This window comes from Lissotriton vulgaris, chromosome 2_2 (genome assembly GCF_964263255.1).
Source record: "Lissotriton vulgaris chromosome 2_2, aLisVul1.2, whole genome shotgun sequence".
Classification (NCBI taxonomy): Eukaryota; Metazoa; Chordata; class Amphibia; order Caudata; family Salamandridae; genus Lissotriton; species Lissotriton vulgaris.
In genome coordinates, this window is record NC_141688.1 from 15386221 (window position 1) to 15413206 (window position 26986).

At 47.0% G+C, this 26986-nt stretch overlaps 1 protein-coding gene across 1 annotated transcript in view; it reads right to left on the reverse strand.

Moving 5' to 3' along the window:
- The window catches only part of SORD (sorbitol dehydrogenase), a 288944-nt gene that overhangs the window by 243468 nt on the left and 18490 nt on the right, over positions 1 to 26986 (reverse strand). The window contains exons 2-3 of the mRNA XM_086959185.1: positions 24610 to 24643; positions 19146 to 19310 (exon numbers count right to left, since the gene is read on the reverse strand). Of these exons, the coding sequence (XP_086815311.1) occupies positions 19146 to 19310; positions 24610 to 24643 (199 nt within the window). The remainder of the gene's footprint in view (positions 1 to 19145; positions 19311 to 24609; positions 24644 to 26986) is intronic.

Sequence of the window (26986 nt, forward strand, 5' to 3'; positions counted from 1 at the left end):
ATAGGGAGAATAAGGAAAGCATTATGAATCGGCCCCCTCGAACACACGAAAACATTGCCCCTCACGCCTCAAGGGGCCCTGACGCTACAACTGAAACGATTGAGCCTGCTCCAGAAACAGCCTCAGCCATTTCCTCAGGATCGAGGAATTTGTAAATACGTACACTTGACTTTAATTATTTTGACTTTAAATATTCCTGCTTTCATTACTCTGCTTATTTCTGGTCGTTTCTGACCCTCCTCCACATCTCCACCTCCAGACTACTTCTCCACTAAGACTAGTGTTTTTCTCACTTCCCTAAAATGGACGGTGGCTCGTAGTGCAGGGGATTTCCCTCACCTTCCCTCAGCTCACTCTCCTTCACAACACTCACTTCCTGTGAACTCCATCACAACTGAAATAGGACCATAGACCTTGTCTTGGTTCATGAACAGGAAAATAGGACTTCACCCCCCCTTAGCCTTCACTACAATAGAATGAACAGCAAAGTAGGGCTACACTAACTTTTCCTCATCAATGGAAACCAACACAGGCCTACCTACCTGCTTAAGTATTTTTATACGTAGGAGTCGGCCATCTTAGCCTGACCTCCCCTCATTGCTCTAGCCTCTGGATACCTTAACCCTTAGCTGACTACCGTCCCCCTTCCGATCTATTCTGACTTCCCAAACGTTCTCCTCATTCGGCCACCTACACTACGCATCTCCCTCCTCTCTTTTCTCGGCCATGCTCCTCCTTTTCTCCACCCTGTGTTTATTATCTTCTTACCTAAGTTTATCATCTTACCTAAGACCCCTCTGCCTTCCCAACACTCCGACCCCCCCCACCTACTTGACGACCTGGGTGCATATTTCACGTCATCTTAGATCCTACCCCTGTGTCGCCTTGGCCCATAAGACATTATTCACATTCGTATAACCCACCTAATCTACCTCTTCCCCCTATCCCTCTATCTGGACTCCTCCTGGTCCCAGCCATCCATACTCTCTTGTAGCCCTTTCATTCGCACCTGACTCGTCAGACGCGGTCGCTCCACCTGAATCTGCCGCCCGACCTTAGTGCGGTATTGTAACCTGCCCTGAGCTGCACTCGATTGCATTATCAACTCCCACAGCGCCCGATCGCAACTTTTGAATTGCATAGCGGCCGATTTTAATTAATTATCATTCCCTGCCTTGATTAGATCTGAGCTGCACCGGATCTCAACCACTTACTCCCATAGCGCCCGATTTGAATATTGAACTATTCATTCCCATAGCGCTCCATCTCCTCAATAGTTGCACAGTTTGTCTCGCAGAGTAGCGCTTATGCCACTTGCACCAATTAGCATAATCACACAGCGCTAGCCTCCATAACGTGCTGTAACGCTGAGCTCTGTCTGCTTTGCCTTGCCTTTCATTTTTGACTGTCTGTGCCCGAATCTGTTGGTCAGTTTGTGCGTGTCATTTATACTTTGTGCCCCCATCTCTGCATTGGATTTGGCCGACTGCCATCTTGTTTAGTCTCTTGTTGTTGTTGTGAAGCCTTCCTTCCCCGGATATCCACCCCGCCTCCCGCCTCCCAGCTGCTCCCCCCTCCCGCAGTTCTTTAGGCTCGATCTCTCCATGAGACCTCTGTGACCGTCCTGACTCGTCAGACGCGGTTGCTACACCTGAAGCTGCCGCCCCGACCTTAGTGCGGTATTGTAACCTGCCCTGAGCTGCACTCGATTGCATTATCAACTCCCACAGCGCCCGATCGCAACTTTTGAATTGCATAGCGGCCGATTTTAATTAATTATCATTCCCTGCCTCGATTAGATCTGAGCTGCACCGGATCTCAACCACTTACTCCCATAGCGCCAGATTTGAATATTTAACTATTCATTCCCATAGCGCTCCAACTCCTCAATAGTTGCAGTTTGTCTCGCAGCGTAGCGCTTATGCCACTTGCAACAATTAGCATAATCACACCGCGCTAGCCTCCATAACGTGCTGTAATGCTGAGCTCTGTCTGCTTTGCCTTGCCTTTCATTTTTGACTGTCTGTGCCCGAATCTGTTGGTCAGTTTGTGCGTGTCATTTATACTTTGTGCCCCCATCTCTGCATTGGATTTGGCCGACTGCCATCTTGTTTAGTCTCTTGTTGTTGTTGTGAAGCCTTCCCTCCCCGGATATCCACCCCGCCTCCCACCTCCCAGCAGCTCCGCCCTCCCACAGTTCTTCAGGCTCGATCTCTCCATGAGACCTCTGTGACCGTCCTGACTCGTCAGACGCGGTCGCTCCACCTGAAGCTGCCGCCCCGACCTTAGTGCGGTATTGTAACCTGCCCTGAGCTGCACTCGATTGCATTATCAACTCCCACAGCGCCCGATCGCAACTTTTGAATTGCATAGCGGCCGATTTTAATTAATTATCATTCCCTGCCTTGATTAGATCTGAGCTGCACCGGATCTCAACCACTTACTCCCATAGCGCCCGATTTGAATATTGAACTATTCATTCCCATAGCGCTCCAACTCCTCAATAGTTGCACAGTTTGTCTCGCAGCGTAGCGCTTATGCCACTTGCACCAATTAGCATAATCACACAGCGCTAGCCTCCATAACGTGCTGTAACGCTGAGCTCTGTCTGCTTTGCCTTGCCTTTCATTTTTGACTGTCTGTGCCCGAATCTGTTGGTCAGTTTGTGCGTGTCATTTATACTTTTTGCCCCCATCTCTGCATTGGATTTGGCCGACTGCCATCTTGTTTAGTCTCTTGTTGTTGTTGTGAAGCCTTCCCTCCCCGGATATCCACCCCGCCTCCCGCCTCCCGCCTCCCAGCTGCTCCGGCCTCCCGCAGTTCTTCAGGCTCGATCTCTCCATGAGACCTCTGTGACCGTCCTGACTCGTCAGACGCGGTCGCTACACCTGAAGCTGCCGCCCCGACCTTAGTGCGGTATTGTAACCTGCCCTGAGCTGCACTCGATTGCATTATCAACTCCCACAGCGCCCGATCGCAACTTTTGAATTGCATAGCGGCCGATTTTAATTAATTATCATTCCCTGCCTCGATTAGATCTGAGCTGCACCGGATCTCAACCACTTACTCCCATAGCGCCCGATTTGAATATTTAACTATTCATTCCCATAGCGCTCCAACTCCTCAATAGTTGCACAGTTTGTCTCGCAGCGTAGCGCTTATGCCACTTGCACCAATTAGCATAATCACACAGCGCTAGCCTCCATAACGTGCTGTAATGCTGAGCTCTGTCTGCTTTGCCTTGCCTTTCATTTTTGACTGTCTGTGCCCGAATCTGTTGGTCAGTTTGTGCGTGTCATTTATACTTCGTGCCCCCATCTCTGCATTGGATTTGGCCGACTGCCATCTTGTTTAGTCTCTTGTTGTTGTTGTGAAGCCTTCCCTCCCCGGATATCCACCCCGCCTCCCGCCTCCCAGCTGCTCCGCCCTCCCGCAGTTCTTCAGGCTCGATCTCTCCATGAGACCTCTGTGACCGTCCTGACTCGTCAGACGCGGTCGCTCCACCTGAAGCTGCCGCCCCGACCTTAGTGCGGTATTGTAACCTGCCCTGAGCTGCACTCGATTGCATTATCAACTCCCACAGCGCCCGATCGCAACTTTTGAATTGCATAGCGGCCGATTTTAATTAATTATCATTCCCTGCCTCGATTAGATCTGAGCTGCACCGGATCTCAACCACTTACTCCCAAAGCGCCCGATTTGAATATTTAACTATTCATTCCCATAGCGCTCCAACTCCTCAATAGTTGCACAGTTTGTCTCGCAGCGTAGCGCTTATGCCACTTGCACCAATTAGCATAATCACACAGCGCTAGCCTCCATAACGTGCTGTAATGCTGAGCTCTGTCTGCTTTGCCTTGCCTTTCATTTTTGACTGTCTGTGCCCGAATCTGTTGGTCAGTTTGTGCGTGTCATTTATACTTCGTGCCCCCATCTCTGCATTGGATTTGGCCGACTGCCATCTTGTTTAGTCTCTTGTTGTTGTTGTGAAGCCTTCCCTCCCCGGATATCCACCCCGCCTCCCGCCTCCCAGCTGCTCCGCCCTCCCGCAGTTCTTCAGGCTCGATCTCTCCATGAGACCTCTGTGACCGTCCTGACTCGTCAGACGCGGTCGCTCCACCTGAAGCTGCCGCCCCGACCTTAGTGCGGTATTGTAACCTGCCCTGAGCTGCACTCGATTGCATTATCAACTCCCACAGCGCCCGATCGCAACTTTTGAATTGCATAGCGGCCGATTTTAATTAATTATCATTCCCTGCCTCGATTAGATCTGAGCTGCACCGGATCTCAACCACTTACTCCCAAAGCGCCCGATTTGAATATTTAACTATTCATTCCCATAGCGCTCCAACTCCTCAATAGTTGCACAGTTTGTCTCGCAGCGTAGCGCTTATGCCACTTGCACCAATTAGCATAATCACACAGCGCTAGCCTCCATAACGTGCTGTAATGCTGAGCTCTGTCTGCTTTGCCTTGCCTTTCATTTTTGACTGTCTGTGCCCGAATCTGTTGGTCAGTTTGTGCGTGTCATTTATACTTTGTGCCCCAATCTCTGCATTGGATTTGGCCGACTGCCATCTTGTTTAGTCTCTTGTTGTTGTTGTGAAGCCTTCCCTCCCCGGATATCCACCCCGCCTCCCGCCTCCCAGCTGCTCCGCCCTCGCCCCTCCCCCTCCACTTTCCATAGGTGCGCCAAAGGTAAGCCCGTCTACGCCCGTCCGCGCCTCGACCGCGCCAAGCGCCAGACCCCCTGGCACCCGTACACCCCACCCCACCCGCATTACATACGATGCCTCCACCCTCTTAGCCCTAAACCCCGGCCGACACCCCAACTGCGCCCAAGCCGCTCCTGGACAAACCCATGGACCCTTCACATGTAACTCCTGCAAGTATGACGGCACCAAAGCCAAATCCTCATCCACTAACACCAAACAGAGACCTGACACCAACCACCTAAAATGCATCCTGCTCAACACCCGCTCGGTCCACAAACACGCCATCGACCTTTGGAATCTACTAGACATCATCTCTCCGGACGTCGCCTTCCTAACAGAAACATGGATGAACGCCTCCTCAGCCCCAGACATCACCATTGCCATCCCGGAAGGCTACAAGATCATCCGAAAAGACCGCACCTACCAAACAGGTGGAGGTATCGCCATCGTCCATAAGAATTCCATCCGCATCTCAACCAGCTCAGACGTCAACCTCGCTAGAGCCGAACACCTTCACTTCCAGATCCACACCGACCCCAAGACTACACTCAGAGGCACACTCCTCTACAGGCCACCAGGACCCCGTGCACAATTCAGTGAAGACATCGCTGACTTTATCACCCCACACGCCCTCCCCTCCGAGGAATACATTCTATTGGGAGACCTCAATTTCCACCTGGAAAAGAGCAACGACAGCAACGCCACCACCGTTCTGGACAATCTCGCCAACCTCGGACTCAAACAACTTGTCAATACCCCCACTCACCAAGCAGGTCACACACTCGACCCTATCTTCACCTCCAGCAAACATATCTCCTTCAGCCACACCACAGTTCTCCATTGGACGGACCACAGCTGCGTTCACTTTGTCTACAAAAAGACCACAACCCACAACCATCCTCAACCTACTCTGCGAAGAAACTGGAACAAAATCACCATCGACCAGATCTCCTCATCGCTTCTTCAAAACCCCCCTGCACACTCCTCGAACCCCAACCAAGCAGCCATTAACTTCACTCAATGGCTAACCAACAGCGCCGACAACCTAGCACCTTTGAAAAAACGTCAAATCAAACTAGGCAGCAAAAACGCCCCCTGGTTCAACGATGATCTTAAGAAATCCAAGAAACTCTGTCGCTCCCTTGAAAAGGCCTGGAAAAAATACCCAAACACCAGCACCAAGGACGCCTTCAAAAACGCCTCCCGCATACACCACCAACTGATCCGGACTGCCAAGAAAGCCGCATTCAAAGACCGACTAGACAACAACGCTCACAACAGCAAGGAACTATTCAACATAGTCAAAGAATTTACCAACCCCACTGCCAACTCCAACGACATCACTCCCTCTCAAACCCTCTGCGACTCCCTAGCTTCGTTCTTCCACGACAAAATCGCAGACATCCACAACAGCTTCGACAACCAACCCGGAGACCAACCCACCCAACCCTCTTCCGTACCCTCACCCCCCTTGAACATCCTCACTGACTGGAACCCAATCTCCACCGAGGAAACCATCCGCCTGATGAACTCCATCCACTCAGGATCCCCCACAGACCCTTGCCCTCACCACATCTTCAACAAAGCGGACTCCATCATAGCACCACACCTCCGAGACGTCATCAACTGCTCCCTCAACTCCGCCACCTTCCCGGAAAGCTGGAAACACGCCGAACTCAGCGCCCTTCTGAAAAAACCCACAGCTGACCCCACCGAACTCAAAAACTACCGCCCCATCTCGCGCCTTCCATTCCCGGCCAAAGTCATCGAGAAAGCTGTCAACAACCAGCTCGCCGCCTTCCTCGAAACCAACAAATCCCTCGACTCCTCACAGTCCGGCTTCCGAGCCAAACACAGCACTGAGACTGCACTCATCGCAGCAACAGACGACGTTCGAACTCTACTGGACAATGGAGACACAGTCGCCCTCATCCTCCTCGACCTCTCCGCAGCCTTCGACACAGTCTGTCATAGCACCCTGTTACAACGCCTCAGAAACATCGGAATCCAAGGAAAAGCACTGGAATGGTTCACCTCGATCCTTGCCGGAAGAACTCAGAGAGTCCGCCTCCCACCATTCAAGTCAGAGGCCACTGAAGTAATTTGCGGCGTGCCACAAGGATCTTCACTCAGCCCCACCCTCTTCAACGTATACATGAGCCCCCTCGCGGCCATCGCACGCCAAAATAACCTCAACATCATCTCCTACGCTGATGACACTCAACTGATCCTCTCACTCACCAAAGACCCTAACATCGCCAAAACCAACCTACACGAAGGAATGAAAGAAGTAGCTGAGTGGATGAAACACAGCCGTCTGAAACTGAACTCAGACAAAACAGAAGTCCTTATCTTAGGTACCTCCCCCTCCGCCTGGGACGACTCTTGGTGGCCAGAGGCCCTTGGAAAAGCACCCATCCCGATGGACCACGCACGTAACCTGGGCGTCATCCTGAACTCCTCACTCTCGATGACCAGACAAGTCAACGCCGTTTCATCCTCTTGTTTCAACATTCTTCGCATGCTCAAAAAAACATTTCGCTGGATCCCCACCGAAAGTAGAAAAACGGTCACCCACGCACTGGTTACAAGCCGCCTGGACTACGGAAACACCCTATACGCCGGAACCACCGCAAAACTCCAGAAAAAACTCCAACGCATCCAGAACGCATCAGCCAGACTCATACTAGACATCCCGCGTAAAGTCCACATTTCTGATCACCTGAAAAACGTCCACTGGCTTCCCGTCAATAAGAGGATAACATTCCGCCTCCTAACCCACGCACACAAAGCACTTTACGAACTTGGACCCGAATGCCTCAACACACGACTTTCCTTCTACACCCCCTCCCGCCAGCTACGTTCTTCCAACCAAGCCCTTGCTGCTGTACCCCGCATCAACAAAACCACCATGGGAGGAAGATCCTTCTCCTACCTGGCGGCGAAAACCTGGAACTCACTTCCCACTCACCTTCGCCTCACTCAGAACCACCTAGCATTCAGAAAGCAACTTAAAATCTGGATATTCGACAAGTAATTCCCCACCCTTCCTCAAGCGCCTTGAGACCCCTGGGTATGTAGCGCTGGGAAGCCTTCAGCACAACTTCAGGCGCCATCTTGGACAGGGAAGGCTGGCCGGATAGCTCTGCGCCCCTCCCGCCCTCCCAGGATATATAAGGGCATTACCTTTCATTCCCCCGAGGTTCTGTTGTTTTTCCCTCTGAGGCGGAAGCCGGAGGTAATCTACGCTCTCTTGCCCTTTGTGTATAATTGAAACGATTGATGTGATTATCGCTTTTAATACCTGTATTATATTTTAACCTGTGCTATTTTAAAATATCCGCTCCCCACCTCAAGGCGAGATTAAATCGCCGAGGCTCTTGCACTCTGCCTCCCACAGCGCCGCTGTTACCAGGCGCTGGGAAGCCTTCAGCACAACTTCAGGAGCCATCTTGGACAGGGAAGGCTGGCCGGATAGCTCTGCGCCCCTCCCGCCCTCCCAGGATATATAAGGGCGTTACCTTTCATTCCCCCGAGGTTCTGTTATTTTTCCCTCTGAGGCGGAAGCCGGAGGTAATCTACGCTCTCTTGCCCTTTGTGTATAATTGACACGATTGATGTGATAATCGCTTTTAATACCTGTATTATATTTTAATCTGTGCTATTTTAAAATATCCGCTCCCCACCTCAAGGGGAGGTTAAATCGCCGAGGCTCTTGCACTCTGCCTCCCACAGCGCCGCTGTTACCAGGCGCTGGGAAGCCTTCAGCACAACTTCAGGCGCCATCTTGGACAGGGAAGGCTGGCCGGATAGCTCTGCGCCCCTCCCGCCCTCCCAGGATATATAAGGGCGTTACCTTTCATTCCCCCGAGGTTCTGTTGTTTTTCCCTCTGAGGCAGAAGCCGGAGGTAATCTACGCTCTCTTGCCCTTTGTGTATAATTGAAACGATTGATGTGATAATCGCTTTTAATACCTGTATTATATTTTAACCTGTGCTATTTTAAAATATCCGCTCCCCACCTCAAGGCGAGATTAAATCGCCGAGGCTCTTGCACTCTGCCTCCCACAGCGCCGCTGTTACCAGGCGCTGGGAAGCCTTCAGCACAACTTCAGGCGCCATCTTGGACAGGGAAGGCTGGCCGGATAACTCTGCGCCCCTCCCACCCTCCTCCCACCCCTTTAATTATGCATGTAAACAACAGATCTGCGGGCGCAACGGGTGCGCCGGCGGCGCGCCGAAGGCGCGCCAAAGGCAAGCCAGTCTGCGCCCGTCCGCGCCTGGCCCGGGCCTAGGCCCACCCCCCCTGGCTCACATCCTCTTCCCCAGCGTATTCACTATTCCGCTGCCCAGCTCCTGCATTTACGCCCCTCGACCCGTCAGGCGTGTCTCATATCCAACCCTTACTCTCTGCTCACTAGCCCAATTACGCATTGTTCAGGTTGTCATGCCAAGATACCTTCTATCCATAAATCACCCCCTGGTGGAAAGCACAACTCCAATAAAACTTATACTATCGCTCTCACGAACGTCCGCTCGCTTGGCAAACACAGCCAAGACATCCATGAGCTGATTCATGACCACAAAATAGATCTACTGTTCATGACAGAAACATGGATGGATCAGGCGTCCGACCCTGATCTAGTTATTGCCGTTCCTACTGGGTTTACCACACACAGACTGGATAGGCAAATAAAGAAAAAAGGCAGCGGCATTGCCATCATTGCCCGTGATACCTTCGCAGTAAGGACCAAAATTATGACACAAACCTCCTGTGAAGCCTTAGAATTCGCGATCAAATTGTCCCCATCCCACACCTTCAAGGGGATTCTTCTTTACCGACCTCCTGGGCCCAGGAACGATTTCATTGTTGATCTTAGGTCCACTTTGGAAGCATCTGCGCTCGACAACTCCCTCACTATTTTAGGTGATTTTAATTTTCATTTTGACATACCAGATAACTCTGATATTGCCACTCTCCTAGAAGACATGTCCACCTTTGGCCTCCTCCCCTTGGTTCACTCCCCCACGCATGAAGGAGGTCACACGTTGGATGGCATCTTCACCAATGCCCCGGGCCTTCAAGTCACTCAAATACTTCCCCTAACTTGGTCTGATCACCATCTCATCCTGGCATCTCTGTCAGCGCAGGATTCCCTGGCTGGCAAATCTAATCCCAATCCCCGCCAACCTTATTTGGCTTGGGACGACATAGACAAAACTAGGCTGGAAACTCTGCTTAAGGACACTTCTCCTACACTATCTACCGATCCCAACGCTGCTACCTCCCAATTCTACAACTGGGTAAGCTCTGCGGCCACAGACTTGGTTCAAGTCAAACAACGGTCCCGCAACAGATCGACCCCGTCGGCCCCATGGTATTCTGAGGAACTACGCACACAAAAGCAACAGTGCAGGAATAGAGAGAGACATTGGCAAAAAAACTATACAGACAAAGCCAAATCTAAATACAAAGATTCAGTGGCAAAATACAAAACCTTAATCTCTGAGGCTAAGAAAAAGTATTACTGCGATAGAATAGAAACTGCTAAAAACTCGAATAAATCACTATACTAGACCACTAAACAGCTAGCTGGTCTCTCCGTCGATTTGACACCTCCCCCTTCCCAAGCTCTTTGTGACGCTTTGTCTAACTTTTTCTTTAGCAAAGTTGATGATATCTATCGGGTTTTTGCCAACAACGCCACTCCTTCCCCAAGACCTTCAACTCACCACCTGGGTCCCACCTTTGTGCAGTTCAGAGAGGTCACTTGCCTGCAGGTACAGAACATCGTGTCGTCCATTAAATCGGGTTCGGCCCTAGACCCATGCCCCTTGAAGGTCCTACGTCCGATTATGGAAGCAGTTCTCCCGGCCATGACTGCAATTTGTAACTCCATGTTCTATACAGGCATCTACCCGGAGACATTAAAAAAGACCCTCATAAAACCTCTCCTCAAAAAACCCAACCTCGACAAGGAAGAACCTTAAAGTTATCGCCCTATTGCCAGTCTCCCACTGCTGGCTAAAATAGTAGAAAAAATAATGAACTCCCAACTCTCTTCCTTTATCGAGGAACACAAACTCCTGGACGAATCACAGTTTGGCTTCCGCCAATTCCACGGCACTGAGACTGCCTTGGTCAAAGCGGCGGATGACATCAGATCCATCCGGGATGCGGGAGGGACAGCGGTCCTGATCCTGTTGGACCTATCGGCGGCCTTCGACACGGTCGACCATGCCACTCTGGTCGACCGTGTCGAGAGGGTAGGCATCCGAGGGAATGCTAAGAATCTTCTTGCCTCTTTCCTGGCAAGCAGGTCCCAGGTCGTCACTATCGGACCTTTTGAATCTTCCCCCCTGTCACTGCCATGCGGAGTTCCTCAAGGCTCATCCCTAAGTCCGACACTATTTAACATTTATGTGTCGGACCTTGCCAAAGTCATCAGAGCACACGGGATGAGCCTCACTTCCTACGCAGATGACACTCAACTGGTCCTTGCAGTCAAGAATGACGGGCTCAAAATAGCCAACAATTTCAATCAGGGCATGTTGGCAATTGGGAGTTGGATGGCTCATAATTGCCTGAAATTAAACTCCGATAAATCGGAAGTTGTAATTTTTGGCAACTTATCCCCGGAGTGGTCCCCCCTTTGGTGGCCATCATCCATGGGCCAGCCCTCGGACCCGGTCAATAAGGTGAGGAACTTGGGAGTCATGTTCGACAATCGCATGAACTTTCTACCTCACGTAAACCAGATTTCCTCCTCAGCCTTCCACAAATTAAGGCTCATCAAGAAAATTCTGCCTTTCTTACCCGAGAGTGCCGGCAAAACATTAGTGAGCTCCCTGGTCTTGTCTACCATAGACTATTGTAATGCCTTGTTTCTGGGTGCCCAGGAGAAAGTGCTACTGAAAATGCAGGCTATTCAGAATGCAGCCGCCAGGCTCCTAGGGCGCATTCCCAAATATCAACCGGTGTCACCCACCATAAGACAGCTTCACTGGCTACCGGTGAGAAAGAGAATCAAGTTCAAGTCTCTGTGCCTGGTATACAAGGCTCTACATAATGCTGGACCCGCATTTTTCACCCAAAACCTCATTCCCTACTGTCCATCCAGAACTTTACGCTCATCCAGCTCACATGAACTGGTGGTACCCCGAACCAAATCTGTCACATGGGGTGACAGAAGATTTCTGGTAGCCGCACCGAAATTGTGGAACACACTGCCACACTCAATCAAAACTAGCACCTCCCTCTGGTCTTTCCGCAAGCAACTTAAGATCTGGCTTTTTAATCAATGAACTTCAGCCCCCCTTGTTGGTTAAACAATGCAGCAACTTCAGCGCCGAGTTGCCCAAGGGCCGTTGTTCGCTCTTTACAAATGTTTTTATAAAATAAAATAAATAAAAGTATATAAATTAACTGACTTGACTTGACTATCTGCCCACGCATATCATGGAACTCACAGGCACTCACACATACAACATCATCTATCCACGTGGCCTCACAAAAAAATTGGCCAAACGGTTCAAACACAATTTTATCAAATCACACCCTGAAACTCTCTACGCTGATCCCTACTTCTCCCCACGTAACAGGCACACAACCTTTGACATCATCTTCCACACGAAAAGGAGAGCTCAATGGAGGAAAGTACTTCTAGCCACATTTAGGATTTCTTCCACGAGAAAATCGGCACATATTCTAGCTATTTACATTGCCCCTTCCCAACTCCTCCAAGCAACAGCAACAATCACTATTTATAACAACGGTACTATCCTCATCCATGCCACGGACCATAGTTTAAATCTCCTGGATAACATCTTCCCCATCATTAAAGAACAAGTAGACAATCCCCAAGCTGCCTCCCAATCCACCCCACAACCATTACTCGAGGTGCTACCGCCCTAACCCCCTTCGTCTTCCCCCCCTAAGCCACTCCCCCCGACCATCACGGGCATCGGATCCAACCGCTTCTTGTACCCCTACTACCCTGACAACTACTCCCACTAATACACCAAAAGCACCCACCGAAACATTGCACGCTTCCTCTGCCCATCATGGCCGAGACTACATCCGCACCCCCCACAGCAACTGAAGCCATTCAAGGCATGACCATAGCTCCTCACCCCTCCGACACAACCCCTTCCCCCATCATCTCTCCCCGTACCCTAGCCACCCCCCACAATACCACACCCAACACTGACTTCTCCCAGTTCGCCCTATCCCCCCTAGCATGAACAAAACTACATACGCACCCCCATAAGCAACTGAACCCACTCCAGGAATGACCATAACTCCTCACCCTGCCCACATAACTCCTTTCTTAACCAACCTCTCCCCCCACCCCAGCCCCTCCTCTCAATAAAACATCCAACCCGAACTCCCCCACACCAATCAATCCTCATATAGCAAGACCCATCCTACATCCGCACCTCCGTTAGCAATTGAACTCACTAGGAGATCCACCATAGATCTCTACCCCTCTAACATAACCCCCCCTAATCCATCTCCCCCTACCTCTTCCCCGATTCGCCATAACACACCTATTGAGGCCTCCACCCATGCTAACCAATCCCCCACAGCTCAGTCGCCTGTACTTTACGGGTCACCCCTTGATCTCTCAGACATCAGTCCACCCTCTGAACACCCACCACTTCCAATCTCACCTCACACTTCTGCCCACCAGCATGCCAAACCAACTACTCAGCCATCAACATCAACATCCCTCCCACACACACACACACGCATCTGCACATACTAACCTGCGCACTCCTGCACCAGCCTAGGAACCCAACCAGACCACACCGCAGACACACACTCTCATTTCACCACCTCCAACCCCAATCATAACCACACCAGACACTAGATTAGATGAGATCATGTCCACACTTCACTTAATCAAAGAGGATCTCCACACTTTTAAAGTGATGCTATCGAGACAATCAGGGCTCTCCAGATCCTACAGAACCAGTATACCTAGCAATCCCACAACTCACCTCCGTAGCACCCACAAACACAATGCTCCCAGTTGGAAATCATTTACCCTCTCGTAATCTATCCTCCTGCCCAATGTGAACCAACAACCCTTTTTCGGAAACTGATCTTCGCTCTCTCCTGCTCTCCTACGAACAGTTCTTTGCAACCCCTGTTTCACTCACACACATGCCCATCCCTCCTATCCTCTCCAACCCTCATAGGCCCTCTACTCGCAACAATAGAGGAATCATCGACAATAATCTCTGCAAAGTCAGAATCATGCAGGAATACACCACGTCCCCCGCTACACCCCGGCTTAAATGCACACTCCTGAATTGCAGATCGGCCTCCAAACACGCCACTGACATAGCGGACCTCATTACCTCTACTGATCTGGACCTGATAATTCTCACTGAAACATGGTTTACAGAATCCTCCTCGCCTCTCATCGACATCCTAGTACCCCCAAACTATGCCATCATCAGACTGGACAGGACTCGTAAGATAGGAAGAGCTATTGCATGCATACACCGGAGTAACATCACCGTAAACAGAGCCATATCCTCGGTTCTCCCTTCTTGTGAATACATAAGACTTGACATCAACAGTAATGGCAAACCTGTCTGTTCGCTACACATCATCTATCACCCACCTGGTGACAACCTCCTCTTCACAGAACACCTCCTGGACATGATCACAACATACACAGGTCGACAAAACACCCACATTTTCCTTGGTGACTTTAACCTCCACTGGAATGACCCCAACGACATAGTAGTCAACAGTCTCAAAAACATCCTCGACGCCTTAGACCTCAACCAAATTTGAAACAGCCCTACACACGATAAAGGTGCAACTCTGGACTTAATAATCTCTAAGAGCGATTCCACTCACCTGGAGTCGATCCTCCCCTGTGATTGGTCAGACCATCACATCATCACCTTCTTTATCAAGGAAACAGTCAAACTTAACTCGGTCCAATCCACAAAGCCTAAAGTATGGAAAAGAGACTGGAAAAGACTCAACCCTGACAGGTTCCTGCTTCAAGCCACAACCTACTTCTACCCCCTGTTGGGTCTTCCAACGTACATGATCACACCAATCACTACCTCAACTCTATGACCTCGATAATTAACGAATGTTCTCCCTTACAACTAAAGAGAGTTTCCACAAAAGACTTTAAACCCTGGTTCAACGGTCCTCTCAACAAGGATAGACGTTCTCTCAGAACTGCTGCACGCAACTGGAGATCGGTCCCATCTGCCAAGCTTCTCCCTAAGCAAGCGCTTAGATACCGGGTCGGTGATTTGCGCTATATAAATACATGTACATTTACATTTACATTTACATTCATGACTCTAAAAAGAAAGAGAAATGCTTACCATAGAAAGGCCAACCGCCAACTGACAAAACATATTGATCACTATAACCTTCTTAACAAACATCCATACGGCTTCCGTGCAAATCACAGCACGGAATCAGCCATGACACACATCATTGATCTCCCCCTGCTCGTGGTCAGACCACCATTTATTGCAGGGTCGACTCATATTCCCAGGGCAAGCGGTAAAGCCACCACCAGGGTGGAAAGTCCTAAGAAGCTGGAATAAGATCAAAGCAGATGATCTGATAGCCATCCTAAAAAACCCCGACCTACCTACGCAACCCGAGGGCGACAGAGAGGCCACTAGCCTCAATTTATCTCTAAAGCTCAAAAACGCTATCGAAACAGCACCGGCGCGAAGGGTGAGAATCCTGGACAAGGGCAAAGGTGCTTCCTGGTTCAACGATGATCTTAGGCTATTGAAGCGTTCCTAGCGCCATAGCGAGAGAGCTTGGCGCAAAGAGTATGAACCCAGCACCGGGGTTCTGTATGTAAAGGTGTTTGTACAAACAGGCTATCATATCCAGGAAAGCCGAATTCTATGAGGACAGAATCTTGGCGGCTAGTAACCCCCAGAAAGAAACCTTTAAAGTCCTGACTGAGCTAAGGAAAAACAAGGAGCAGACTTTGTTCTTTACTCAAGAAGACTGTCACAAATTCCACTCCTTCACTAATAAAATATCAGATATCCTGACAGAAATTCATCGCACCCGAGCTTTAGCTGTCCTAGTAATCCCTCCCAGACACCCCCTCTGATCACCCACCCTCTAACCACGCTACCCCCACTCACTAGGCGCTGGCTGTCCTGGTGGGGCGAGTGAAATCTGGGTCACCAACGGACCCCTGCCCACCTAGGATTTTTTAAATGGCCTTGCCAGGAATAGAGGACGATGTACTCTCCCTCCTTAATTGCCCCCTGGAAACAGACAGGTCCCCTCCGACTGATGCCGCTCCTAAAGAAACCTGGCGCCGACACCAAGATCTTGAAAAATTTTAGGCCTATTTCATAATTACCTTTCTTAGCTAAGGTAATTGAACAGCATGTCCTTCCACACCTTTCCCGTCATCTCGAAAATAATCATCTTTTATAACCGAATCAGGCCGGCTTCAGGGCCCATCACAGCATGGAACTGGTTATGCTCTCTGTGCTGGATGATCTGAGACTCAGGGCAGACAAAAAAAACTGTATGCCCTGGTGCTGCTAAACCTCTCCGTGGCATTTGATACGGTCAATCATGACCAACTATTGTCACGGTTGGTGGATCTGGGCATTCAGGGCACCGCTCATACCTGGCTAACTTCATTTCTCAAATCCCGTTCGCAGAGAGTCCAACTGGAAAACTTGGTCTCCAACCCAGCAGGTCTCTCATACGGAGTTCCCCAAGGCTCGGCACTTTCACTCTCCTCTTTAACGCCTTTCTGCAGCCTTTGATCTCTGCACTAAATCAGATGGAGTGCCGGCTCTACAACTATGCCGATGACACTCAAATTAATATAAAAATTGACAACTCATCTACGGCATACGCAAGATTGCAAAATATACTAAAATTCACGGTTAATTGGATGTCAGCCAATTCGTTAAAGATAAACCCGGATAAAACCGAGGTGCTGGCAATCACCACAGTGTCCAGGCCCTGGAACGACCTCCTCTGGCCAAAAGAACTAGGGCCCTCTTCGAAACCGGCAACAGCTGTTAAAAGCCTAGGCATTCACATAGATTCCAAACTCTCTATGGCACAACAAGTCTCGTCAGTTGTCGGCACCTGCGTGGGCCCACTACGACAACTGCGGAAACTATCTCCACTCTTGACCTCGGCCACATTCAGACAGGCGGTTTCAGCTATGATCTTGTTACACCTGGATTATGGAAACTCTTTGTACGCTGGCCTTCCCTACCAACTGCTGGCAAGACTGCAAATAGTCATGAACGACACGGCAAGATTAATCTTTAGGAAACCAATACGGACATATGCTACACCACTGCTATGTGAGCTCCACTGGCTCCCAATTAGGCAAAGAATCAAGTTCAAGGGCCTCTGCACCACACATAAAACCCTGTATGGACAAGCGCCAAGGTACATCAAGGAGCACTTAGTTCCCTATGCTCCCAGTAGGACCCTCCGATCAGCAGATGCCACCCTTCTGGTCTGCCCCCGTTTCAAATTGTCCTCGATGGCAGGGCGAGCATTCTCCAATGCAATTCCTGTGGCCTGGAACAACTTGCCAGTGAGCCTGCGTAAGGAAATGAACCTCCTGCCTTTCAGGAAGAAGCTTAAAACTGTGCTCTTCCTGGAGGCATGGGGTACGTCCTAGCAGCCCCCCATTTAGTCTGTGTGCACCCTCTGACGAGCGCTTAGAGACCCCTGGGGGGATAAGGCGCATTACATATCTAAATAAATAAAATAAAAAATAAATAAATAAATTGATGATGCACTACAAATACTTGATCAAAATGGAAAATGCCTTCTTATCCTACTAGACCTCTCCTCAGCGTTCGATACAGTCAAACACGAGAACTTGATAGATTTGTTGAATCACAGAATGGGTCTATCAAGATCAGTACTTACCTGGTTTACCTCTTTTTTGCAAAACCGGACTCAAAAATTCAAGATCAACAACACCCTGTCCAAACGCGTTCCAGTTACGCTAGGAGTCCCACAAGGCTCCTTGCTATCCCCAACACTTTTTAACGTATTCATTGAAGCACTCACCGATCTGCTACAAACATCCAACATGCAATTTCACATGTATGCTGACGATATCCAACTGTACCTTAAGATCAACACCCTTGACTACATTAATCTGCTTAACACTACTCTTAAGACCACCCAAACATGGCTAGCAGAGAATCATCTCAAATTGAATGCTTTAAAAATGGAATTCCTCTTAATTGACCCACCCGCCAAAGTCCCCATAATCCACGATTGGATCAAACACCTTACAGCACTCAACGTCAACCAACCATTGTGGATTCAACTAAATCATTGGGTATAACTCTAGATTGCAACCTCAATATGCAGAAGCACATTAGTAACGCAACGAAGGGAGCAAACTTTCAGATTAATACACTAAGGAATCTGAAACCCTTCCTACCTGCCAATGACTTCAAGATGGGGTTTAAGCTCTATTTCTACCTCGGCTGGACTATGGCAGTGTCTCGCAATGCGGTATCCCCAAAGCCACTACAGCTCCCCTAAGAGCTTCTACCAATGCGGCAGCGAGACTCATCACTGGCTCGAAAAGAAGGACCCACATCTCCCCTGACCTAAAATCTCTAAACTGGCTGCCCTTTGAAGCCAGAATTCACCTGAAAATAGCATGCATGACGCATAAGACCTTACATCACAAGGCACCCAGCTATCTCACACAAAAACTCACAATATCCGGTGGGATAAGATCCACAAGAAGTGCGGAAAACCTCCTTCTGAAGCAACAAAAATTTAACAGGAGAAAAACTTATGAACGATCCTTACCAGGAATGGCACCCAGGATTTGGAATGCCCTTCCCCCGGAAACAAGGCTGAACCCCTCCACCTCATTTTTTAAATTGGAAGTAAAAGGCATCCTTATGGCAAAATTCACTTAAACAAAGCCCCATGTTTCCGCAAGAATTTCCATACCCTTCAGTAAACCTGTCAACCTAATCAATATAGTGGCCATTACCATGCTTTAGCAGTCCGCCCTTGCTATGCACCTTATTGCTTTGCTTTTTGTCTGCTCAGTTGATGTTTTATATATTTGACTAACTTATCCTTATTGTACTATCATGACTCATCAGGCCTCTCCTGCTCTGCATTCTGTTTGTTTTTCTTTTGGATCCTCTATGATGTTATGTATTTTGGTCCTGCATATCTTTTATGTACGATATAACTAAACATATTTACTGTAAAGCGCTCTGATACCCGCAAGGGTCTTGTCCGCGCTCTATAAAACTTTCAAAATAAATAAATAAATATCAGCAACCTTGTTCGCTTAGCCATTGTCAGTATTCCTGAACAGCTCTCAATGCATGAAAAAACAATCAGGAGGGTATACAGATGATTCTCAATACATAGACCACTCACCTGGTTTCAGATGAGTCACAAATGATCCTACTTTCACTACTGTTCCAGAGGCTTCGTGCCCAAGTACCATTGGCTTCTTCACTACAAAATCTCCAATGCGACCCTTCTGCCAGTAGTGAACGTCCGATCCACAAATTCCGACAGAGTGCATCCTGAGGAGAACCTCTGAGGAAAAAAAGACGCACTTCAGGAACAGATCAGAGGAGAAGGATTACTAGTGAATAATTCAATTCATTAGTTGTTGGACCTACACTCGTATTGACTCAATCTAGATTTGTTCTGAGTTGTATCATTCCTCTGCAAACATATCGAACATAATAAACCACGCACAACCTTCCCATTTTTTTCAATCTTGCACTTTAAGCTTTTCTTTATGATGCAAGAATCGTGTTTAATGTCTTTGCATCTTTTCCATGACTTTTTAAAATCCTTCTCAATGTATTCGTAAAGTTGGTATTTCAGTTTGGCTCGGACTTGGGTAGAGGAACCTAGCTCTGAGAAAAACTTAGCTGTATCGTAAGCTAGCTGCTGACTCTTGAGAGAAACTTTTCTTGAATTGATAGTTCCTGGGGGGCTGTGGCATACATTACAATGTAGGTATGTTTAACTTTACCTATTTGACAAGTGTCTTTCTTTTAGAGGCAAAGACTTCGTTTTGAAGCCTAAATGGGATATTTTAAATCACTTTTTTCTTTTTTTCAGTGATGAGCATGATCTTCCATAAGTAAATTTCTACAGTAATAAAAAACTGTCTCTCTTCCTCTCACAAGAAGTCTCTCTTTTCACTTGTCTATTGCTCAATTGCACAGATTTGTACACCACATTTTACACATGACTAGCCACATTTTTAGATCACGTTCAAGTAATCTCTTCAGTTCAGAATTCTCTGCCTGGCTTGATAGCGCTATACTGTCATGTTATGAAGCTTCTTTGGCTAGCTCTGTGCCACTTTCTCCCTGTGAGCTTAACTATCACATGCACTTGGATGGTTCTACTATTTTACATGCTGTGATAGACCAGAGCCAAGTTATGATGTTATGGGTAACTACCATGCCCTCTACGGAAGCTGAGAGACTGGCAATGGTGGATGCAATCTTGAGATATCTCTAGATAAGGGTACAGGTCTTTTACTTACAACCCTGTAGAGGAAGGTCTACTGATACCCTCTGGAAAAAACATCTGTTCAGACTTCTATAACCGAGGTCCTTTGCTTCCTCATGTACAGTTCTCTCTGACCAACACAAGAGATGGTTACACCAGAGGCTTGCATCTCTGGAATTGAAGAATACCCAAGGAAGTAAAAGCTAAAGATATCATAACTGGCCAGACTTCACCACCGAGGTAGAATACGTATTGTGTCTTCTGACTAGTAATTTGTTTAATATGTTACTCTGAGAGGAACATTTCTTGGTGCCCTCTCTCCCAAAAGCAGACTGGATAAGAGTCTGACCAACATCAAGATGAGGACTTGTCTGTCCGTCTGAACCATTGTACTGCAAGTGCTTGGAGAAATGATAAATCACAAGAACAGAGCCCTGCTGCCAGGAATGAATAGGATAATCTGACAGATTGCCCATCTTCTGAAAGTATAAGGCCACCCCCAGCCAGCAGACCAAGAACCAAACCCTACCAGCACAACTACATCTGAGACCAGGGAAGCCCATCACCTTCAGCCATCACCTAGGGTGAGCTGGCTTTCACCCCTGAGCCTTTCTGTGAACCAAGGGGTAGCTCACCTCTGTAGATGTCCATGGAGGTCTTAAGGGACCTAGAGAAGGTCATTCAGATTTTGGAATAATTGGAATGCTCATTCTAGCCCAAGCAGGCTAGAGATATATTATTATGTTATCCCTTTGTTCATGACCCTGGTGCCTACTTAATCTCCAACTTTGATTTTGACAGCAAGTGGTATGTTTTGAGCAAAAGACACACAATTGATGGACGGAATGCAGAACAAATCAATACATACACCCCTAGTCAAGAGATCTGGGTTAAATCCATTATTCTTTTGCTCACCATGCCACCCCAGTTTAGACCTGGCCATATGTGAATCAGTCTTGACCCGGTTCTTCATGGGAACAGTACAGCCCAAACTGCCAAGCCAGGTCCTCCCTGGACCAGAAACAAACATCCTAGGAACGGTTTCAGGGTTTCACCCCTCATCAGCCAGGATAGCTTGAATCCAGTTACACAGTGAGCCAGGGACCCACGTCTGGGCATACCAGGCGCACTTAGGTCAAGAAAGCAAAAGACACACAATTGATGGACGGAATGCAGAACAAATCAAAACATTCACCCCCAGTCAAGAGATCAGGGTTAAATCGATCACCAGATACCAGGGCACCCACAGCAAACTAACCAATGGATGCAAGGGTGGACTGGCATAGTTGGTAATTATTTTCCTCACCAGTAAGCAAAGTGCTTCTAGACTTGCAGACTCTAGTGACTGTGCCACAGCATGCGTTAACACAACAAGCATCCAGTGAATACAATTTTACTCAAAAAATCATCAGTATTAGATATGTATGAAAGAGAAATAACTGCAAAGCAAACACCAAGTCATTACTTTGAAGTGTAGCGCTGAGAGCCTTGGTCTTTTATCTCTAAAAACTTTGATTCAACTACTGTTTTTTAGTTTGCAATCTGTGACAAAGGATTGTCACAGATTGCCCTCGCAATTTGAGAATTCATAATTAATTGCGAGTTCTCAAATTGCGATTGCATTTAAGGAATCACATTTTGCGATTCCTTAAATGCAATGCAAGAACCACTTTGAAGTAGCGATTTCGCTACTAGGGGGCGCAAATTACAATGAAGTCGAACTTCATGGTAATTTGTCCTTTTGACATCCTGGCACCCTTTGAAATTGCATTTTCAATTTGCGATTCTCTAATTGAGAATCGCAAATTGAGAATGTCTTCCAATTCATAGGAATGAATGGGTAGATATTCCTTAATTGCGAGTCGCAATTTGCGAGTCGCAATTATGTAATGTTTAGAAATCGCTATTTTTTTAATCGATTTCCACATGCTTTAGCTATTCCTTAATTGCGATTCCTTAAAAATTGCAATTAAGAAATCGCAAAAGCCAACATTGATGCATGTGCCTGTTAGAACCTACTGAATCTTCAGATAGATCCTATGTTACACTGAAAACCTCACCCATCATTGAACCTTATCTAAGGCTAGGGTCCTCTCTGAGCCATCGTTTTTTATTAACTAGGTTTAGGCTTAATTTGAACCACCATTTACTTGTGGCTCCCAGGGGTTTGCAAAGGGAATGTACCCCAGTACCCTGTAACTGTGATTTGGTCTCGAAGCATGATACTTTGCATTTTTGTTAAGTTTTGTTCCTTCTATACGAATCTGAAGGGAAAACAATATTGTACCTCTTTTTCAGAAGGATACATTTTCCTCAGGTAAACCTGTTTTGCTACTTTACAGCTACTCCTTGATCAATGTACTTGCTTTTATGCAGCTTGTTTTTTTAGCTGCTGCTGTCTTTTATGATGCTATTTAAAAACGAATTAAAAATCTAATAGATAATCAAAAGTTATGTCAGTGAATTACAATAAAACGAAGAAACTAGCATGGTTCCTGGACGGACAGAGGCTAGACCACATAGCCACCTACAAATACCAAGGTGTTCTTCTAGACAGCAGAGGTTTGTTTAAACCCTAACTACAGGCCATCGTCGGAAGGGCACAACAATCTACTTCTCAATGAAGCCCCTCAAGAGATTTCTCCCCGACCGGTCACTAGATCCCCCCCTACAGTTCATCGGAGCACGTTTACAGCCAATGCTCAAATACGGCAGTGAACCCATGCAAGGGAAAGACGCCACAGCTCTAGACAAAAACAATGAGCAGAAGCATATAGGGCAATCTTCCATCTGCCGAACTATGTCTCCCCTGCTCAAATCCGCCTTGAATTTGGCCTCCAGAGACAAACGGTGGAGAGAAGAGGTGCCTACATAAAAAGTTGGCGCAAAATCAGAAGCGCAGAGCAAGGATCCTTAAACGCCCACCTCTGGACTGAACTCTCCATTCGAGCGAACTCACCCGCCAGGAAATGCTTACAAGAACCACTGGAGTACCTGGGATTAACCAACCTCTGGGAGTCATCCACAGACAACAAAAGCTTCAAAAAGGTGATACCAAAAGTAACCAAAATGATATCATCCATAGAAGACAAAGAAACTCTGGCCAAGAGGGCTCATGGATGAACAGTGCTAAAAGATTACAAAGCTCTTAAACCGTAGGAATACCTGAAAACATGCCTCGCGCAGACGACAAAAAACACATTTTTAAATCTACGCTTTGGCATCCTCCCAATACTACCCCACTTGCCACCTTGGAAAAGGAGAGCAGACGAAGACCTTTGCCGTCTTTGCAGATCAGGGAGAGAGGGCCTAATATATATAATCTGCATATGCCCAAACCTGATGGACCTAAGGCGTTCCTTACTCCGAGCATTATGGAAACAAAAGGGCATAACAAGTTGCAAGCAGGCTGTGATGCTGTGCTTTAATCCTGAATAGATCCAGCTAAATTGCAGACTAACAAAGTATTTCGATACTGTGGTCAGAAGACTCAAGAGCTAGCCATATGGACTATCTTAAATACAGAAAGCAACAGCATTTCAATCTAATAAAGGAACAGCCCGCTAAGACACTTGAGAGTCACAACTACGCGTTGGTATACTGAGGCACATTCACTTTACAAACTCAGAAAAAACTATACTGAAATGTAATAGAGACTTTTTATGATTTTAAAGAGTGTAAAAACTTTCTCCTCTTATTTTTATAACATAAATGTAAAACAAGGTTTAATGACATTTTGATGATGGAAGTTTTTAATATTGTGAGTTTTAAGTAACTGTACAATAAAGCTACTAATAGATAATATAACTTTAAAGGCAAACTGGCCTATTAATTGCGTTTGGAGGGAGGATAATCTCAACCTATTCCACGAAAAAGATGACTATAAGAGATTAAAAAACATTTCCTGACTGTTTCCAGTAAAGTAAAACATATTTTTGTAAATGGGTCCACAAAAATGTGGCGACCTTCACTCAAGTAAGTGATTCAACGACGGCACAGATTAAAAATAAGATACTCGTTACATTAAGTATCTATCTATCCTCTTTCAAGATGAGTTCACACTGAAACACTGCAAAAGAATGCAGGCATAATTAGAGCATGGTGTATGCAGACTTACCGGGAGGACATCACTTAAAACATTCTAAAAAGAGAATATAAGTATGGCCTAAATTATGGTAATAGTAATATGTTGTAATTTTATTGATGTACTAGGGGTGTCACCAACAACATTAAATATATATTATTACCTAGGAATATGTATCAAAGAACTAAGGCAAGCTAATTGTAAGTAAGAATTTGGAGTGGTGTACTGTAACCATTATGATTAGATGCATCCAAATAGAGAAATCTTACACAAACATACCATTTGGGCCTGGCTCAGGGACTGGACGCTTTTCCTACAAAAGAGAATAAAATCAACGTTAAAGGTCCATTTATAAGAGGGAAACAATAACTTGTAATCCTGGGTACCCACAATTGTTATCACCTTTTCTACATGTAAAGGTTATAACTTCAATAAATACAGTGTTAGTTTTAGAGACATTTTAGACAATTAACTAGAACCAAGAACAATTTTATTTTGGCACAGTAAAAATGTGGTTGATACTGTTTTTATTTAAATGCTATTTTATTATTGTACTATATAATGTAGTGGATTATATTTTGAGTGCTGTCTATGACTGATACGGTTGTGCAGTATCATTCCGTATGTCCCTTCATCATATGTTGCTAGCATTAATTTCTAATGTACCACTTTTTTAACCTTCTCTAGGCACTATACATCAGTGTCTATAATACCGTTTACATTTTTTGCAGCTGAGCAAAACTGTAGACCAAAAAGCTTATTTGGTTGTTTTTGTGTCAACATCTGCCAAGATCGGGTGTAACAGAACACTGCACTTTACTCATTCTTCGTTGTCTTCTGGAAGACAGATTTTCTTTTTTGCATAACCTTACCATACACGTTTTTTCCCTTCTTGTATTATTTCCATGGTGGTGAGCAGAAGACATTCAAAGCAATCACTCCAATTCGATCCTCCATTCATTGATATCAAACACACTCATGGGATGCTTATTAGAATTCTGATTTTTGATTAATCTTTCAAACTTGCATTTTCTAATGCTGAATCTGAGTAAATTTTTGTTTTCTCGAGATTGCAGACCTTTGCTTTTAATATTAGTCTGGATAGTGTGCAACTTTGGTGAGGTCTGGTTACCTTGCTATCTTTTCTGCATTCCCCCAGATGAAATCTTTGTGGAATTCCATATTGTAACTATGTATCTAAAACAATAGGTTGATGCTGGACAATGGCTAAAATGCGGTCCTAATTCTTTTGGACTTAGCAGCGTATGATGCCATCTCGCATTCTGTAACCCTCCAGTGTCTCTATTAGAGCATCTCGGTTGTTGTTTGATGCCTTCTAAAGAGGGTACCAATTTGGCCAAATATTGTCTTCCTGTGAGTTGAATCAACAAGTACTTTGCATGCTCATTGAATTTCTCAATAGATGAGCAGTTTCTTCTGATGCGAAGAAACTGTCCGTAGGGCAAATTGTCCCGTTATGATTTCGGGTGGTAACTGGTATAGGACAAGAGTCAATTCCAGCCATGGTTTTCCTGTACAGTTCCGTCCCGAGTCCTTCACTTGTGGGAAAGTGGCAAATGTCCAGAAAAGGCAGACTGGTATTACTAAATTCAAAAATGAATTTAAAGAATTCATTCCTGGTATTGAGCCAGTTGTGAAAGTCACAGATGGTGTCCGGTTCACCTCGCCAGATGACGAACACGTCATCGATGTAACCCTTCCATAGTAGAATGTGACTCCTTTGTGGATTACTCTCTGCCAAGACATGTTCCTGTTCAAAAAGATGGACATAAAAAACGTTGCCTATGTAAGTGCCCTAAGTCTGTAGGTACATGGTGTCCTCATCGCGGAAGAAGTTCTCCTTCATGGCTATTCTGGCGCACCCCATGATGAAATCTACCGGGGAGATGGAATCCAGGTTCCTGTTGTTCAGTAGTGATCTTACTGATGCCAAAGTCTCGTCTTGGGGGATGCAGGTGTAGAGTGACTCCACATCAAACGAGACAAGGTAGTCCTGGGTGCCATCAAACGGAGTGTCCATTAGCAATCTTAACCGGTTCCATGCTGGTGACGGAACCGCTCCGTCACCAGCCTTGGACGCGCTGTGCTGTTGACAGAGCGGTTCCGTCATGGCACGCCTGGCGCGGCATTGATTTCGCGCCTGCGCGGCGTGTTCTATTGAGCGGGCGGGCCGTGATAGAACCGTTCCGTCACAAGCACAGCGCGCCCGAGGCTCGTGACGGAGCGGTTCCGTCATGAGCATGGGAGCGCCGCACCCACTTCCCCTCCCCCTACCCCTAGCGCTGCGGCGGAATTACCACTGCAGCGAAGGAGTTAAGATGTCTTTGGTGTCCTGGAGATAAGTTGACATCTCTCTCACAATGGGACAGAGGAAGTGGTCCACAAAGATAGAGAAGGGCTCTAAGAGAGAACCAATTTCAGATATGATGGGTCTCCCAGGTGGAGGCCTCTGTATCTTAGGTAATACATAAAAGTAGAGAGTGACTGGGAATGTGTTAAGGAATGCCGCCTCTTTGGTGTGATCTTTTGGTGTGATCCACTCCTTGTCTTTAGCCTCATCGAACATTTTGGTTATATCCGTAGTGAGCCTTTTAGTTGGGTCCATTTTAAGGGGTCGGTAAAACCATCCAATTGG